This window comes from Vidua macroura, chromosome 1 (genome assembly GCF_024509145.1).
Source record: "Vidua macroura isolate BioBank_ID:100142 chromosome 1, ASM2450914v1, whole genome shotgun sequence".
In the NCBI taxonomy this organism is placed as follows: Eukaryota; Metazoa; Chordata; class Aves; order Passeriformes; family Viduidae; genus Vidua; species Vidua macroura.
In genome coordinates, this window is record NC_071571.1 from 33,619,540 (window position 1) to 33,633,889 (window position 14,350).

Genomic DNA, 14,350 nt, shown 5'->3' on the forward strand with positions numbered 1-14,350 from the left:
GTTTTTGCTGCCTCCGCAAAACAGCGGAAAGATGTTAAAATTTAGTAAAAATTGCTGGGCAAAAGTGAGAGGAAAGTTGCCGCTGCTGGGGAGACGTAGAGAGAGAGAGAGGGAGAGGGATGACTCTGTAATTGTTGCCTTTATCAAGGCTGTGAGATTAACTACTGGGATTTATTCTAAAGTGACCCATCACCGAATTCATTTCTGCTTGAACTTCGGTGAACCTGAGAATTAAAGAGGGGAGAGCAGCTAAGCAGTTTGTTGTTAGCTGCCTTTTCAACAGCCCTTTCAGACTGAGTAAATATTGATCGGTTTCAATCTGATTGCCCCAGAGGAAAACACCAAAGCATCTCAATAGCCTCCAAAAGTAAACTTTAAAGGTGAACAGCAGAAATGGCCTTAAGTGTGATAGGAAGATGCTAAACTCCGTTTGACATTTGAATGCGACTTGTGTTGACGGTGTTTTGATGAGATGCGGGCTTTTTTCTTCATTTTTCACTCTGAGATTTCTAGAGAGAATTTTTTTTTTATTTTAAAACCTGTAAAAAATCTCTACAACCTGAAGAGTGAATTAGTGTCTTCATTAAAAGCACTTGGGGGGGGGGCGGGGAAGGGGGGGTTTAGCGACATTTTTGTGGTAGAAACTATAAGCTAGACATTTTCATTTCTCTTCGCCGCACCCCTGAACCCGAAGGTTGATGGTATCGAAATAGTATTAACGCTAACAAAATGAGGCAGGATCGGGAGGTTTGGAGCGTCTTTGCTTGAAAAATATTATGACCGGGGCGGGGGGAGGGGGGCAGGGGGGTGGGAATATATATATATATAGGGTTTGGGCTTGGAAGTAGATGGGATTCTTTGCCCGCGAATCGCAGATTGACGCACTGACAAGTGTCTTTTCTCTCGAATTTAGGCTGTAATTTATGGCCGCTCTTTCTAACACATTAAGTCAACACCGGTGGAATCGAGTTGTAGATCGGATTCCAGCAATGTTTAGATCCAGATTTCGATATTGAAATGCCCTTATTGGCATGTAAATGCCACTTTAACACATCCAAGACTCTGGAAGAAGGCCATCTGTTTTGCTTTGTGGCTTTACACTAATAAACAAAAGGTAAAGTATATGGCAGGCGGGAAAATGAAAGAAATAGAGGCATCGGCGGGAGCCTTTGGAGACAGCCCTGCTCCCTTGCAGATAGCTCGGCTCTTGATATGGCCGCCGCGCCTTGCAAATCAGGGCTTGTCTCTTTTGACACCGAAGTGAAGAAAATTTCGTTGACTCTCTGTGGACCCCGCAAAGCGAAGCCTGCGTGGCAGACCAGCTCCAGGAGAAGCCCGGGTAGCACTTCCCGCAGCTGGGCCCGGGTGAAGGAGATGTTAGGCGTGTTTGCGTTGTAATTCAAGAGGCATCAGTGACTTGAGACATCCCCCGTCCAGCTGAGCATGCCTCTGCTGTGGTCCTGCCCACCCAGGATCTCCCCACAGAGGCTCTTCTCCTTACCCACCTGCTGTTCACTTGACATTTCTTGGAATAGTTATTATATTTACCTGCAAGAGCTTTCTCTTGTACACGGGGGGGGGGGGGGGGGGGGGGGAGCGCGGTGCGTCGTGGCGCGGAGGAAAGAGGGGAAGGGACGGTGGAACGGACTGGGGTTAACGCCAAAAACACACTGGGAGCCATCCCCTACTTTGGCCACCCATCAAGCGCTGGGAATAGCAGCTTGGGATGGGAGAGAGAAGCCGGACAAGCTTAGTGCCCAGGCTAATTAAATGTGCAGTCCTTGGAGAGGGTCCTGCAGTGTGAGGAAAGACTGGCTGAAGAGAGTTTTTGCTTTTGAAGGGTGCTCTGTTTATTTAAGTGTCAGCATCCATCTTGAGGTGAAAAGGTTAGCACTTGACCCAGGAAGTTCTCCTGTTTGTGCTTCAGAACTAGATTGGGATCATAAATTCCTCCCAGTTACAAAGAATGGAGAGAAAGGCCTTATATTTCTAAAAATAATATTATATGAGCATAGGAGAAGGAAGTTTTGTGTAGGAAGTCAGATTGAGCAGCCAGAGCTCTGACTCTGACAAAACAACACAGGAGGGGTTGTGAGACTCTTCCTCCCTTTCCCCTTTGGAAAGACCCCAGTAGAAGAAAGAAGAGAAACAAAAGCGCTGAGCCCAGCCTGTGACTCAGCGCTGACGTCACACAGAGTAGGCAGACAAGGGCTACCTGAAAGTGGAATATATTTATTACAGACATTATAAGGACCCGTAAATCCTGCCCTGGATTCCACTGCTGGTGGAATCACAGAGCCTTTCATGATTGTACAGAAAAATCAGGAGGACATTTTGCTCACACACGACAACTGATAGAACTCAGTGTACCCGCAGTACAGCAAAGCACGGTGCGTCATGCAAAGGTCTGGACACCAACCACAGAAATTATACATTCATTTGGCCATTTGTCACATTCACGAGTAGTTTGAAAAGACATCGAGTTTAAAGGAAGGTTAATATGAAAATAGGAAGAGGCAAGGTCTTTTGGATGGTTGTGCCCTTCAGCTGCACATAATCCAACACAGCATTTGGGGCAGGGGGAGGAAAGGAGAGGGAGCAAGCACACTGGGCAAGGTTTAAAAAACCTAGTGCAATTGAAGCCTTGTTTGTCACATTTAAGGAAATAGCGCTACTTTTTTGAGGTATCTGCTTGAGCTTAAGACGTTTGCTTGATACGGTCGTCTACTTTACCAATATAAAAATGGATCCAGTTTGGCGAATGCACTCATCCTGCTTAACCTGATAATCGAAACATCATTCTAGAAAAATCTGTAAAAAGATAAATCTCTCGGACAAAGTATTTACAAGCAACAAACTAATTGACACGAACAAAGAATACATTAAATTAAGGGGATGAAAGTCCTATAAGTCGTGTAAACACTTGCAATAGTGCATCTCTTTGTGAGGTTATGTACCCTAAATAACCTGTCTTTCACTCAAGGAAACTCGGTGGAGCGTCCTTGCAGTGGAGGAGGGAGACCCTTACGCGGATGCCAACACAGCTCCACCGTTAACAGAAAAGGAAGGGGGGGCCAGGAAGAAAATTCCCCTGGCACCAAGGCGCCGGGACCCGGCGGAGCCGGCACCCCCGGGGCCGGACAGCGGCGGAGGCAGCGGGGGAGGGAGCGGCAGCTCGCCGGGACCTCTCGGGGATACCGACCGACCGAGGGACCGACGTAACAGCGGCGGACGGACGCGTGCCGCTCTGGCGGGCGCGTCGCGCCGGGCGGCCGTCGGGCGCAGCCGGTCTCAGTTAGAGGCAGCGAGCGTGTCCGAGGCGGAGGAGGCGGGCGAGGCGCTGCAGGGCGAGGAGCAGGACTTCTCCGACGAGTCCTCCGCCTTCTCCTCGCAGCCCGTGGGGGTGGTGGGGGAGATGGGCAGCAGCCCCTCTTTCTCCCGTTTTTTTTGCTTCATCCGCCGGTTCTGGAACCAGATCTTCACCTGCGTCTCGTTGAGCTGAAGAGAGGCGGCGATCTCCACCCGCCTGGCCCTGGTCAGGTATTTGTTGAAATGAAACTCCTTCTCCAGCTCGGTGAGTTGCTTGGTAGTGAAGTTAGTTCTGACGGTGTTGGGCTGCCCCACGAAGCCGTACTCGCCAGCCTTGCCTGTGAGGGGACATACAGCGGTAAGTAAGTGAGCGCAAATGATTTATAGGCGATGTAATCAATATGTCCACACCGGCTAAGCGATAGGGAGCAAGAACTTCTTAGGATAAGAGGGAAACCCCGGCAGAGTGAGTGATGGAGTGCGAGGTGCTAAACCGGAGTCAGCCTCTAGTGTCAGAGCAAACTTGATAAGTGGTTTATGAATTACCAGAAATATGACCACGGGAGAAGAGGAGAAGGGGGAGTCAGGAATAAGTGAGGAATAAGTGGCGCTGGCTTTCAGCTGCGCGGGCAGGCAGCCGCGACTGCTCCCAGAGGTGCGGGCCGACCTACCTGCCCAGAGCCCCGCGGGATACCGCGCCTCTTTCCCCGCTCCCGCGGCGGAGAGAGAGAGGAGCGGCCCCCGCCCCCGCCCTCCCGCCGGCCACTGACCTGTTTTGGGTGGGTTTCTTTTCACTTTCATCCAGTCGAAGGTTTGCGCCGGCGGCGAGGTCTCGGTGGAGGGGGAGCGGGCGTTTTCCCGGTGGCCAGCGTGGAGGGGAGACAGGGCATGGTTGTAGGTGCCCAGGGGCAGGCTCTGCTGCTCCTGCCCGTAAGGGGGAGGCACGTACTGAGCGGAGGCCCCCGCGTAGCCCTGGTGCGGGAGCGGGTGCTGCGCAGCGGCAGAGGAGGAGATGCTCCCCGAGTACACGGCGGGGGCACAGGGAGGGAAGCCGCCGCCCAGCTCCGCGTCCTGCCCCAGGGGGTAGGGGCCGTACGCCGGTCCGAAGCCCGGCGCGCTGTAGGTCGGGCCGCAGCCGGGGTGCGCGTAGGACACCCCCAGCCCGCCGTGGTGCTGGTAGGCGGCGGGCTGGGCCGGGGTGTGGTGATGGTGGCGGTGGGGGCTGATGGGCACCCCGCGGCCCGCCAGGAAGCGGTCCTCTCCGCTGCAGCTGCCGGCGCTGACGGCGCAGGGCTGGAAAGTTGTAATCCCGTGGTCGGGGGTGGTAGGCGCGGGCGGCGCAGCCTCCCGCCTCGCCGCCGAGGACGGGGTACTCGAGGAAGGAGCTCATCCTCACCGCGTCCCTCTGTCACGCCGCCACCGGGTCTTCAGCGTCCGGCGGGGCCGCGCCAACTTTCCCACTTCCTCCATGGGGCCGGCAGGAAAATGACACGAAGGCGCCGGCAGCGGGCAGGCACGTGGGGGACGGCAGCCAATGGCTGCGGCGCCCGCGGGGCTTCCCCGGCTCCTGTCGCTGATACAGCGCCGCATCGGGGGCATTTAAACGCCGAGCGCTCCGACCGAGCGGCACCGCGGGGCAGGGAGGCGGTGGCCGTGGCCCCCAGGGGGTGGGGGGCGGGCCGGGCCGGGCAGGGCTGTACACACACACTCCCGCCGCGGCAGCCCCCTGGGTCTCGTCCGCCAGCTGAGAGAAGAAGGCAGGAGAGACCTGGAGGCTGCGCCCGGCCCGCGGAACCCACCGGCCGTCCCCTCCAGGGTGAGTGCTGCTGCCAGTGTGCCCCAGCATCACCCTGCTGTCGGCGCTGTCAAGCTTGCACCGGGCACCTCTGCTGCCCACCAACCCCCGGCCAGGGCAGCGGCGGGGGTGGGGGGAGGGGGGTGGCTAGGGGAGGCGATTGGATCCACGGCACGGGCGAGGGATGGGGCGGAGAGAGGCAGAGACAGTGCTGAGAGCATCAGCCCTTGGAACGGGAATGAGAATGGGACCGTCGATGCGGTTGGGGACTTCTACCGGGATGGGAATTGAGATAAGGACAGGAATGAAGGTAAGGATAAGGTACAGAATAGGCATGGGACCGAGGATACGAATGTGGATGGGATGCGGGTGGAGGTGGAGACGGTAACAGTGCCGGTGCCGAGGGGTCTCGCTGGTCCAGCCCCGCCGCAGTCCCAACGCGACGCCACGCCAAGAGTTAAAGGGGCTTGTCCAGTCACATCACCAGGCGGCCGCGGACATTAGCATGGAAATTAGGCGCTTTTGGGACTGACGGCCATTGTGCTCTCCCAGGCTCACCGGCCACCCTCTGGCCCTCATCCCTGCTCCCCCCGCGCCTCCGCCGGGCTCACCCTTGCCAGCTTACGGAAGGAGGAGCCGGGGCAGGAGGACGAATGATTGGACGGGGGCCCGGGGGCTCCGCAGCCCATCTGCTGTGCTCCCGCAGCGCCGCTGCCGCCCGTCCGCCCTGGGACAGGGTGAGGGGACGGCTGTCCGGGGTGTCGCGGGTCGCAGTCCGAGAAGACGACCCGGGACAGGGGCAGAGGAGCGGAGGGAGGCGCAGAGCCCGCCGCCCCGGCCCCTTTGTCCCTGCGTTCCGCCACCGGGGTCGGCGGTAGGGAGAGATGGCAGATGGCCAGTGGCAGAGGCGGCCCCAGGACCCTCGGGAACCGCTCTGAGCATCGACTCCACCCAACACCGTGGGGAGGTGGGTCAAAAAATGGGTCCGTGGCCAGAGAAGGAGGGATGGCGGTGAGATGTAGGTTACGGCCTCATATGCGTTTTACGTATGCGGAAAGGGAAAGGGGAGGTAAAGGCCGGGCATTCGTCTGTCCCAGCGCACCCAACCGTCTGCAGGCAGAAAGGACGAGACCAAAAGTCTTCAAAAGAAGTTCTGCGAAACGTCAGCCTCGGAGAAAGATGGATGGAAAGTCATGTCCCCTGACACTAGCCCCAGGAGGGGCTACCTCCTCTATTTCTGCAGGTGCCAGTCTTACGTCCCTCTGTTCTCACGCTCGATCCTTGCTTGTTTTGAAATCCAAAAGGCTCTTCCACCCCGCCACCACTTCCCGCTCACGAATACACACGCACACACCCACATACACACCCTCAAGCTCCTCCCTCCCACACAAACTACAACACAACAACACTAGGTGCAAAGCTCTCCTTCCTACTGCTATTAGGTCAGCCCTTATCCGACGGCATCTGCACCGCCGCTCTACTGTCAGCCAAAACCGACGGTCGCCTCTCTCTACCACGCATCTATCCCGGTGCCCTCAGTACGTCTATTTGTTCTGATTTACGACAGAGGCAGGGATGGTTAAGGGCCCTCTGGAAAGGTTCAGTTTCTTAAACTGCAGGGGGGCGGAGTGGAGGACAAGAGCAACAACACTCTAGAGGCATTTATGATATTATACTGCGCCAATTTTGGTTATAGTTGCAGCTGTAAACACATTTATTTCATTCTTGTAAACCAGTTGTGATAAATACTTCATAAAGCAGAGAAAAAAAAGACAGTGATTAGGACTGCTTACTAATAAAAGGGCTGACATCCTCTCAATGCTTTTTCCTTCAGCCAAGAAAAAAATATTTTACTACAAGTAGATCCGTTTTACCCGTAAATTCCGATCAATCACTATTCTTACAGTCTCCAGCATCCCGAAATCCTTTTTTCTCTGCCTTTTTGGTGCCATTGTCTCTTGTTGCATTGTCTCTCTGGCGAGGCTCTCGGGTTTTGCTGCCCGCACTAAGCATGGGGGCAACATCATGAGAAGGGACGGAGCAGAGGAGGAACACACACCACACCCTCCCTCCTCCGCGGCCAGGCGAGGGGGAGTTACTGCCCCTTCCCTTCAGGCCATCTCGGCCCCTCCGCGGCTTCGCTCCGCGTTTCCTGCCATGGAACTGAGGCTGAGGGGGCGATCCCGGCTGTTTAGGCTTTTCCGTGGGAGTGTGCCCCCGCTGTGGCCCCAGAGTTCACCCAGAGCCTCGGAGGCGGCTCCTGCTTGCCGAATTCCCCCATTTATTTAAATTGAGTTTGTGAGAAGTTTAAACCTTGTAGAACGTTTCCTTTACCTTTTTCCCTTTTTTTATTTTTTTTTTTTTTACGTCCCTGGGTTTTGTTTTTTGGGGTTTTTTTTGGTTTTTTTTTTGTTTTGGTTTGGTTTTTTTTTTGTTTTTTTTTTTTGTTTTTTTTTTTTTTGTTTTTTTTAGTTAGTTTTGCTTTGGTTTTCTTTAAGTGTAGTCAGCATCCGGAAATCTGGGTACAAAAGAAACCCCAACCCTTACATGAACGTTGCGGTCCAATTTAACCCAGTGGCAGAGGAGTGAAAATGCCGGTGAGGCTGCTCGCTTTCCGCAGGGACATGGCTGGAGCAGAGGGAAGGAGGAGAACTGAGGCCGAGGTTTCACCGCGCCCGCAGCCCAGCCAAGCTGTTGTTTTAAAAGAGCAATAAAAGTGAATTATGACTAAACGCCTTCTCACTTAATGGTTTTAGACGGGGATCCCCAGCCTCGGCAAATACGTAAGAGGATTTTTATTTGTGAATGTGTTCCTGCAATTGATCTCTTTGATGACATTCTCATTCATAGAAGGAGTTTGATTTATGACTTTAGGAAGAATTGCGTTCAGCCCTTCCAGCTATAACCCACGCATCCCAGCTCCACAACGTGTTACAGGGCTGGGAGACAACACTGCTCTCATGGACGGACAGCAGAGCCCCGTTCACAAACCCCCACCCAAGCCCCACTCGCACTCACACGCACGCAAGGAGCCGCGAACGTCCCCGCCCGGGATCCCCTGGCCCCGGAGCGGCAGAGCCCCGCTGGCATCTGTTGCTCTGTTTTAGCCCGAAGGACGGGGCTCACCCTCCGCTTTGGGGTTCAGTAACACCGGGTGGCAGGCATTTTGGTGGAGATTTCTGAAAGCCCGTCTAACCGCCTCCAGCAGAAGAGCAGTGAGCCCGAGAAAATTGTAACTTTAAAGTCAGAGTTTCCCCTTTTCGTTTTCAGTCTCTCACCTCTAGAGAAGGCTTACACAGAAAAATATCTTCGGGTCTGCCCGAGAAGGATGGAGTGGAGAGGCCGGTTCCTCCCTAAATATTTTTTTCTTCCCCCTGCGTTTCTGCCACCCTTTTGATTTCACAGGCACTAACTTCTCTATTTCCTCTCCTCCTAGGGCTGATTTCTTGGATTACTCAGCACGTGAGAAGTAACCAACCACATTCTTTGTGAGCTCTGATATTTTTAAAGATACGTTTTCTGAAATATCTTGCTGGCTGCTAAGCACTACTTTCTAGAAAACCAGGATTAATTAAAAAAAAAAAAAATTAAAAGCATCTTTCCTTTCATTCATGTAACAGGCTGGTTTCTGCAGGAGACGCTTATCCTACTGAGTCTCTCTTATGTTCTGCCTGTAGCAGAGAAAGTCCTCGTTCATGCTTTTGTTACAGCTCAGGATTTCCAAGCTTTGTATCCTCACAGAGATAAGATGCCATATTTATACATTAAAAGGAACAAATCTCCATCAAATCTGTGAACGGTTTTAATTTCTTTAGTTTGTTTTTCCTTCCCTTATGAGAATCCTTAAAATAAAGAAAATGAACGATTTTTTTTCCTCTCTAATGAAATTGCCAAAAGGGAAGAGCTCGTTGTCAGAACGTTGGATTTTTATTATTAGTAAATTAATAGTGGAAGGGATGGGGAGAGATACCCGTCATGTTATCCATCTTGAAAGCAGAGAAAAAGAGAGGAGAAAGAGAAAGAAAAAAGAGAAAGCTCCTTGTAGCAAACAAGAATTTATTCTACCAAAAATACTTATGACAACGCATCCTAATGTAATACAAAAATAAAAAGAAAGTGAAGATACATTCCTATATGATCACTTTCTCACAGACCTCATATATTGCTTTCATAGAAGGACCTAGAATGTGGCTAGGTTAAAATTGAACACAACTAAAACTTCATAAGGAACGGCAAAATGGCATATCAGAGGGAAGGAACAAACAGAAAATAGTGAAGAGGGAAAGGGAGGGGAAACATAAAATTAATTCACTGGGGAAAAAATTTAGAAAAAATAAGGAGGAGAAAGCAGGACCCTTGGAGAGGACTTCTTTAATTTCTTAGTAATTCAGATGCTGCAAGTCAATTGTGGTGAGTGTGTCTGTAAAAAAGTCAAAACTGTCAGCAGAGATATCTACGGGACTGTCCAGAGATCCTGGCAAACTGGGGGAAACTGCATCTGAAAGCTGTAGGCAGGAATCTGTGGAAAAAACGTTAAAGTCCTGTAAAGAAGGGACATCTAGGGCCTCAGGACTGTCATTGTTCAGGCCAGCTGCACAGTTCTGGGCCATTGTTGAGAGGCAGTTTTGAACAGTGGGTGACTGATGCTGAAAATGTTTCAGATTTTTCTCATTGCTCGTTAAAGGCGAAACGGGGAAAGTTTGGGATTCGCCATTGTGCGCATTCTGCGCCTGCTGCTGGGAGAGGGCATTCTGCTGGAAAGCGTAGCCTTCCCGCTCCAGGAGAGCGCCGGAGACGTTGCTGAGGGCTTGCTCGAAGAGGGATTTCTCCTCCTCCTCCTCTTCTTCCTCGTCCACTGCTTTTTCGGGGTCCTCTAGGTTCTTAAATTTCCCCTCGCTGTTTTGATTCTCCTTGCACTGGGTCTGTCTCTTGTGCTTCATCCTCCTATTCTGGAACCAGACTTTGACTTGTCTCTCAGTCAGATCCAGCAAGGCTGCAATCTCAACCCTCCTTGGTCTACAGAGATACTTGTTGAAATGAAATTCTTTCTCTAGCTCCAAAAGCTGGGTGTTGGTGTAAGCCGTCCTCAGGCGCCTAGATCCACCGCTACCGCTATCGGGGATTTCAAGGGGGTCTGTTAAAAAAGAAAGAAAACAAAAAAAAGAAAAACACCACCACCACACGCACCCCAAAGCATCACCGCCCGAACAGCGAAAGCAAAGGCACACGGACACACATACAAAGCAGATTAATGCACGGATTGAATTTCAGCACCCCAGCTCATCGCATCCCGGGGGGGTGGGGGGAGTGCTCTCTCTGCATGTATGTGTCTATATCTATATGTCCATATAGCATAAAATAGCAACTGCAACAAAATGGCCGCCTTTGGATGCAGTAAACCCATTGTGTTGCACTGCTGAGCGTCCGGTGCTGCGTGTCCCTCGGCCACCTCCGCCAAATCGCTGCCTCCAGCTCCCCAACCTCCCCACACCAGAGCAAACTTTATATTAGCCATACCGCAATTTATAATTAATGCATCAGCTGCTTAGCTGAGCAGGAGCAATCTATCACTCTTCATTACTGTCAAATATCCTAACTCTAGGACGGCGAGACAAGAGAGGTCAGCTCCAACTCAAATAAATCATCCCGCATTAGGCAAGTTTGGGGAAAGTTTGGGTTTCCATCGAGCCCCGCCAGCTCGGTCCTTCCCGCCCCGCCCGCCCTCCGCCTCGTCCCCCCGCGAAGCCGGGGGGATGCGGGGAGCCAAAATAGCGGCCCGGCAGGGCTGGCGGCACGTCTTTGGACTGACCTTTGTGGCTGAGGCAGGCAGGTCCAGCGGCTGAGGCGGAGGCCGAAGCGGGCGGGCAGCGCGGATCGCTTGGACGCCTTTTTCTCTTTCATCCAGGGGTACTCCGGGGGCGGCGGGGCGCCGGCGGGGCCCGGACTGCCGCTGCGGCCGCGGGGGCTCGCCTTGGGGCGACCGCCGCCGCTGTGGCGAGGGTGGCTGCCGGGGTTCAGGCTGGGGATGGTCTGCTCGAAAGGAGGAGGAATCAGTGTCGAGTGTGAAAGCGTCGAGTTCTTGATTGATGAACTTTGAAATGTATCACCGACAGGGGGAAAAGATGTCAGGCACTCAGCAAGCGATGGCTGGCTATTGATAAAACCGATCTCTCGCTCAAATGCGAAATTCATGGCCTTCAACTGGCAGCCCCCGCGGAGAAAAAGTTCCCTCGGATTCAGGGGCCTCGGGGGGAGGGGAAGGCCCAGGAAAAAGGAGAGAGAGGAGAAAAAAAATATAGCATAGAAGATCGCTGGTGGGGTGTTTTTTTTCTAATTCACTGATTACAGCCGTATGGGGACCGTGCTACTATTAAACTATTGAATTCATGGAGACAAGGTTGAAATTGGACCGAATTGGCTGTCACATGATTGCCTCTGCCCAATGACAATTTGGGCTTTAATCAAAAGAAGCCACTGTCTGTTTGATTGATCCAAAAAAGTCGGGAAGGAACGCCTCATTGGGGGCCAGAAAGGCTTTATTTACACTTTTTTTTTAAAAGGGGAAATGATATCTCGAGTATCTATCCCCTTGGCGTCCTAATCTGAAATGATCGGGGATGGGGAGGAGGGTGCGTGTGCGTGGATATGTTTGTGAGAGAGGCTGTGAGAGAGAGAGAGAGAGTGTGTGTGTGTGTGTGTGTGTGTGTGTGTGTGGCTGCTCGTCCTGCAGCCTGCTGCCTTCCTCGCATCCACCCGCACACTCTTCTCTCATTGTTTCGGACTGTCAGGAAAACGCTTTGCACCTCACAAATCATTTAAGCACCTCAGTCTGACGCCTTGAGTCATTAACAAAGTAATCCATTAATCTTCAAAGTTTTGACACCGTCAGGCCCCCGCATAAGAAGTTGCACCCAGGCAGGAGTCTGAAGCAGAGGGTCTTGATTTTTCCTAGGAATAGCACTTTCTCCAAAACTAGTTCCTCCTTCCCGACTCAGCCTCAATGGGCTCCTTTGTATTTTTTGTTTGTTTGCTTGTTTGTTTGGCTTTGTGTTCTTGTTTGATTTTTTCTTTTTTATTTTGTCCTCTTTTCCTCTTTTGTTGTTTTGTTGTTGTTTGTTTTTTTTGGGGGGGGGGGGTTTGGGGTTTTTTTTGTGTCTTCTTTTTTGGTGGCTATCGGGTGTACAGTATGAAGAACAATCGGTCGCCGGTGCTGAGCCATTGTTTATCAGGATATTCCTCAGCAACCCTACTTCGAGGGGAAGAGTCACATAGGCAGCAGCCCTGGCGCTTCATGACTTCCCTCTCCAGTTGGCGTTCCGGGATTGGACCGTAACACATAACCCTAGGAGAACCTCTCTGGGCGAGCCAAATCGCGAGGCTGCAAACGCGTCTGGCTGTTGCCTCTTAAAAAAAAGTATATATCCCGTGCCTTAGCTTGCAAACGATACTCCCGTCTGCTGGCATAATTTGCTTAATAACCGTAGTAGGCTGGGTCTGGTGAGTATTTTCGATTACCAGGAAATATATGGGCTGGTAGCGGGTTTGTTTTCAAGGGGCCAGACAGAGCGAAAATGCTGCGGGGTTCTGACTTGAGAGACGGCACTCGCCTCCGATGCTTGGCTCTTGCCGCCGCCTCCTCCAGTCACCCCTGCCAGGTCGAGGCAAGTCCCGAATTTGGATGCTTTTGGCATAATTTTCCAGCCATACTGAGGCGACAGGGAGTGTGATGACAATGATGGCCACAATCACCAACCCGATGAATCCTATGGTCACAGCCGCCCTAGACAGCCCGGACGGGGCTTGCTTGCCCGCGGAGCCCGGGGTGCACGACGGGGTGGGGTGCGCCGGGGGCCGGGGGAAGGTGCTTCCGAGCCGCTCTCCGCGTCCTCCAGGAGCCAGAAACCATCGCCAGCGGGATGAGGTGCCGTCTCGCTTTATTTTCGGAGTTGCCAAACAGGGGTCGGCAACCGTCTTCGTTATTATATTAAAAAAAAAAAAAAAAAAAAAAAAAAGGGGGGGGGGGAGGGAGGGGAAACAGAAAACAAGACCCAAAGCACTCAGTGGATCAGTCTGCGTCCAGTCTCCACGAAGTGCATTTTAAAAATCAGTTTTAAGTTAATGCATCCACAAGATATAGCATATCTGCGAAGGCATTGGAGAGAGGGGGAGGGGAGGGGCCGAGAGGCTTTAAATGGGCTTTTTGGTGGTTGCTTGTTTAAATAAAATATAGAACGAGACTTGTCATTTAATCCCTCAAAAGGGATGCCTTACAAATATCGATGCTGTTGGAAAATGCAAGGGGTTTAATTTTCTTGCTTTTAGTCCAAACAAAGCTCTGGTGGTGTCTGCCCGCGATCAATCTTGGCCGCCAAAAGGTTTGACAGCTACTGGCCCTTAAGAACACATTTAAAGCTTCTTGCTCTTTCCAAGATCAAATGTGGCCGTGAAAAGAGGCAGAGCAAGAAACGCAAGTAAACAAGGAAAAAAGCTGCTTTTAAAATATGTTGGCAGAGGACTGGGCTACTTGTGGGAAAAGTCCAGTTTTATTTTGCTCCTTGATGACTACGTTTTCTTTTATTTTCTCTGATTTTTTTTTTCCCCCTTTGGAAAATATTTGGATTAAGAGCAGGATGACAAATAATAAAGAGAGAGGTCTGGACTTTAACCAGGCTTTGTGAGTAAAACCTGTGTGGGTGTCTCTATTCTGCACATTTGTTTCTTGTGGTCAGTCTAATACAAAAACCACCTGGAACAAAACCTTTGCAGAGAGGACGCGAAATTCTTGGGAGAAACAATTACTTCTGCCTCCAGGGGCATCTTTTAATCGGACGAATCTTAAATGCAAAATTACAAATTCTTATTTGCAACCTACAGTCTCTGAAGAGAGGATTGAATACGGTTTATGGAAAGAAGGGGGGGAAATCGCCTGTATTTTTCTTTCTTCGGGGTGGGAGGGAAGTGAAACGCCGACTTCCTTCTATTTGAACATTTTCCTAAATGCAATTCGTGGTGCTAAAGGAACCACGCAGTAAGTATTGTGACTGTACCGTTACCTTTTGTTGTATCTAACCTAACTGATCCGAGAGCTGGGGGGGGTGGGGGGGGGGCTGGAATTTTATATGGGCGCTCCTTTGAAACGAGCATTGTCTTATAATGTTGCAAAAATGCTTCCTTCGCCTACAAAAGTAATAATCAGTCGCTGGTCTGTATTGGGTAATAATCAGGTTTCAGTGAAAAATATTAGCC

General features: G+C 51.6%; 2 protein-coding genes across 2 annotated transcripts; both read right to left on the reverse strand.

Moving 5' to 3' along the window:
- Positions 1–2,212: 2,212 nt before the first annotated feature.
- Positions 2,213–4,699, reverse strand: HOXA1 (homeobox A1). Its single transcript, XM_053978486.1, is given in 3 exon segments — positions 2,213–3,647; positions 4,080–4,632; positions 4,634–4,699. Coding segments are annotated over 3 exon segments (975 nt in total). The 3' UTR covers positions 2,213–3,291.
- A 4,360-nt stretch (positions 4,700–9,059) lies between these two features.
- Positions 9,060–11,296, reverse strand: HOXA2 (homeobox A2). Its single transcript, XM_053970100.1, is given in 3 exon segments — positions 9,060–10,238; positions 10,914–10,963; positions 10,965–11,296. Coding segments are annotated over 3 exon segments (1,137 nt in total). The 3' UTR covers positions 9,060–9,483.
- Between the last annotated feature and the right edge of the window lie 3,054 nt (positions 11,297–14,350).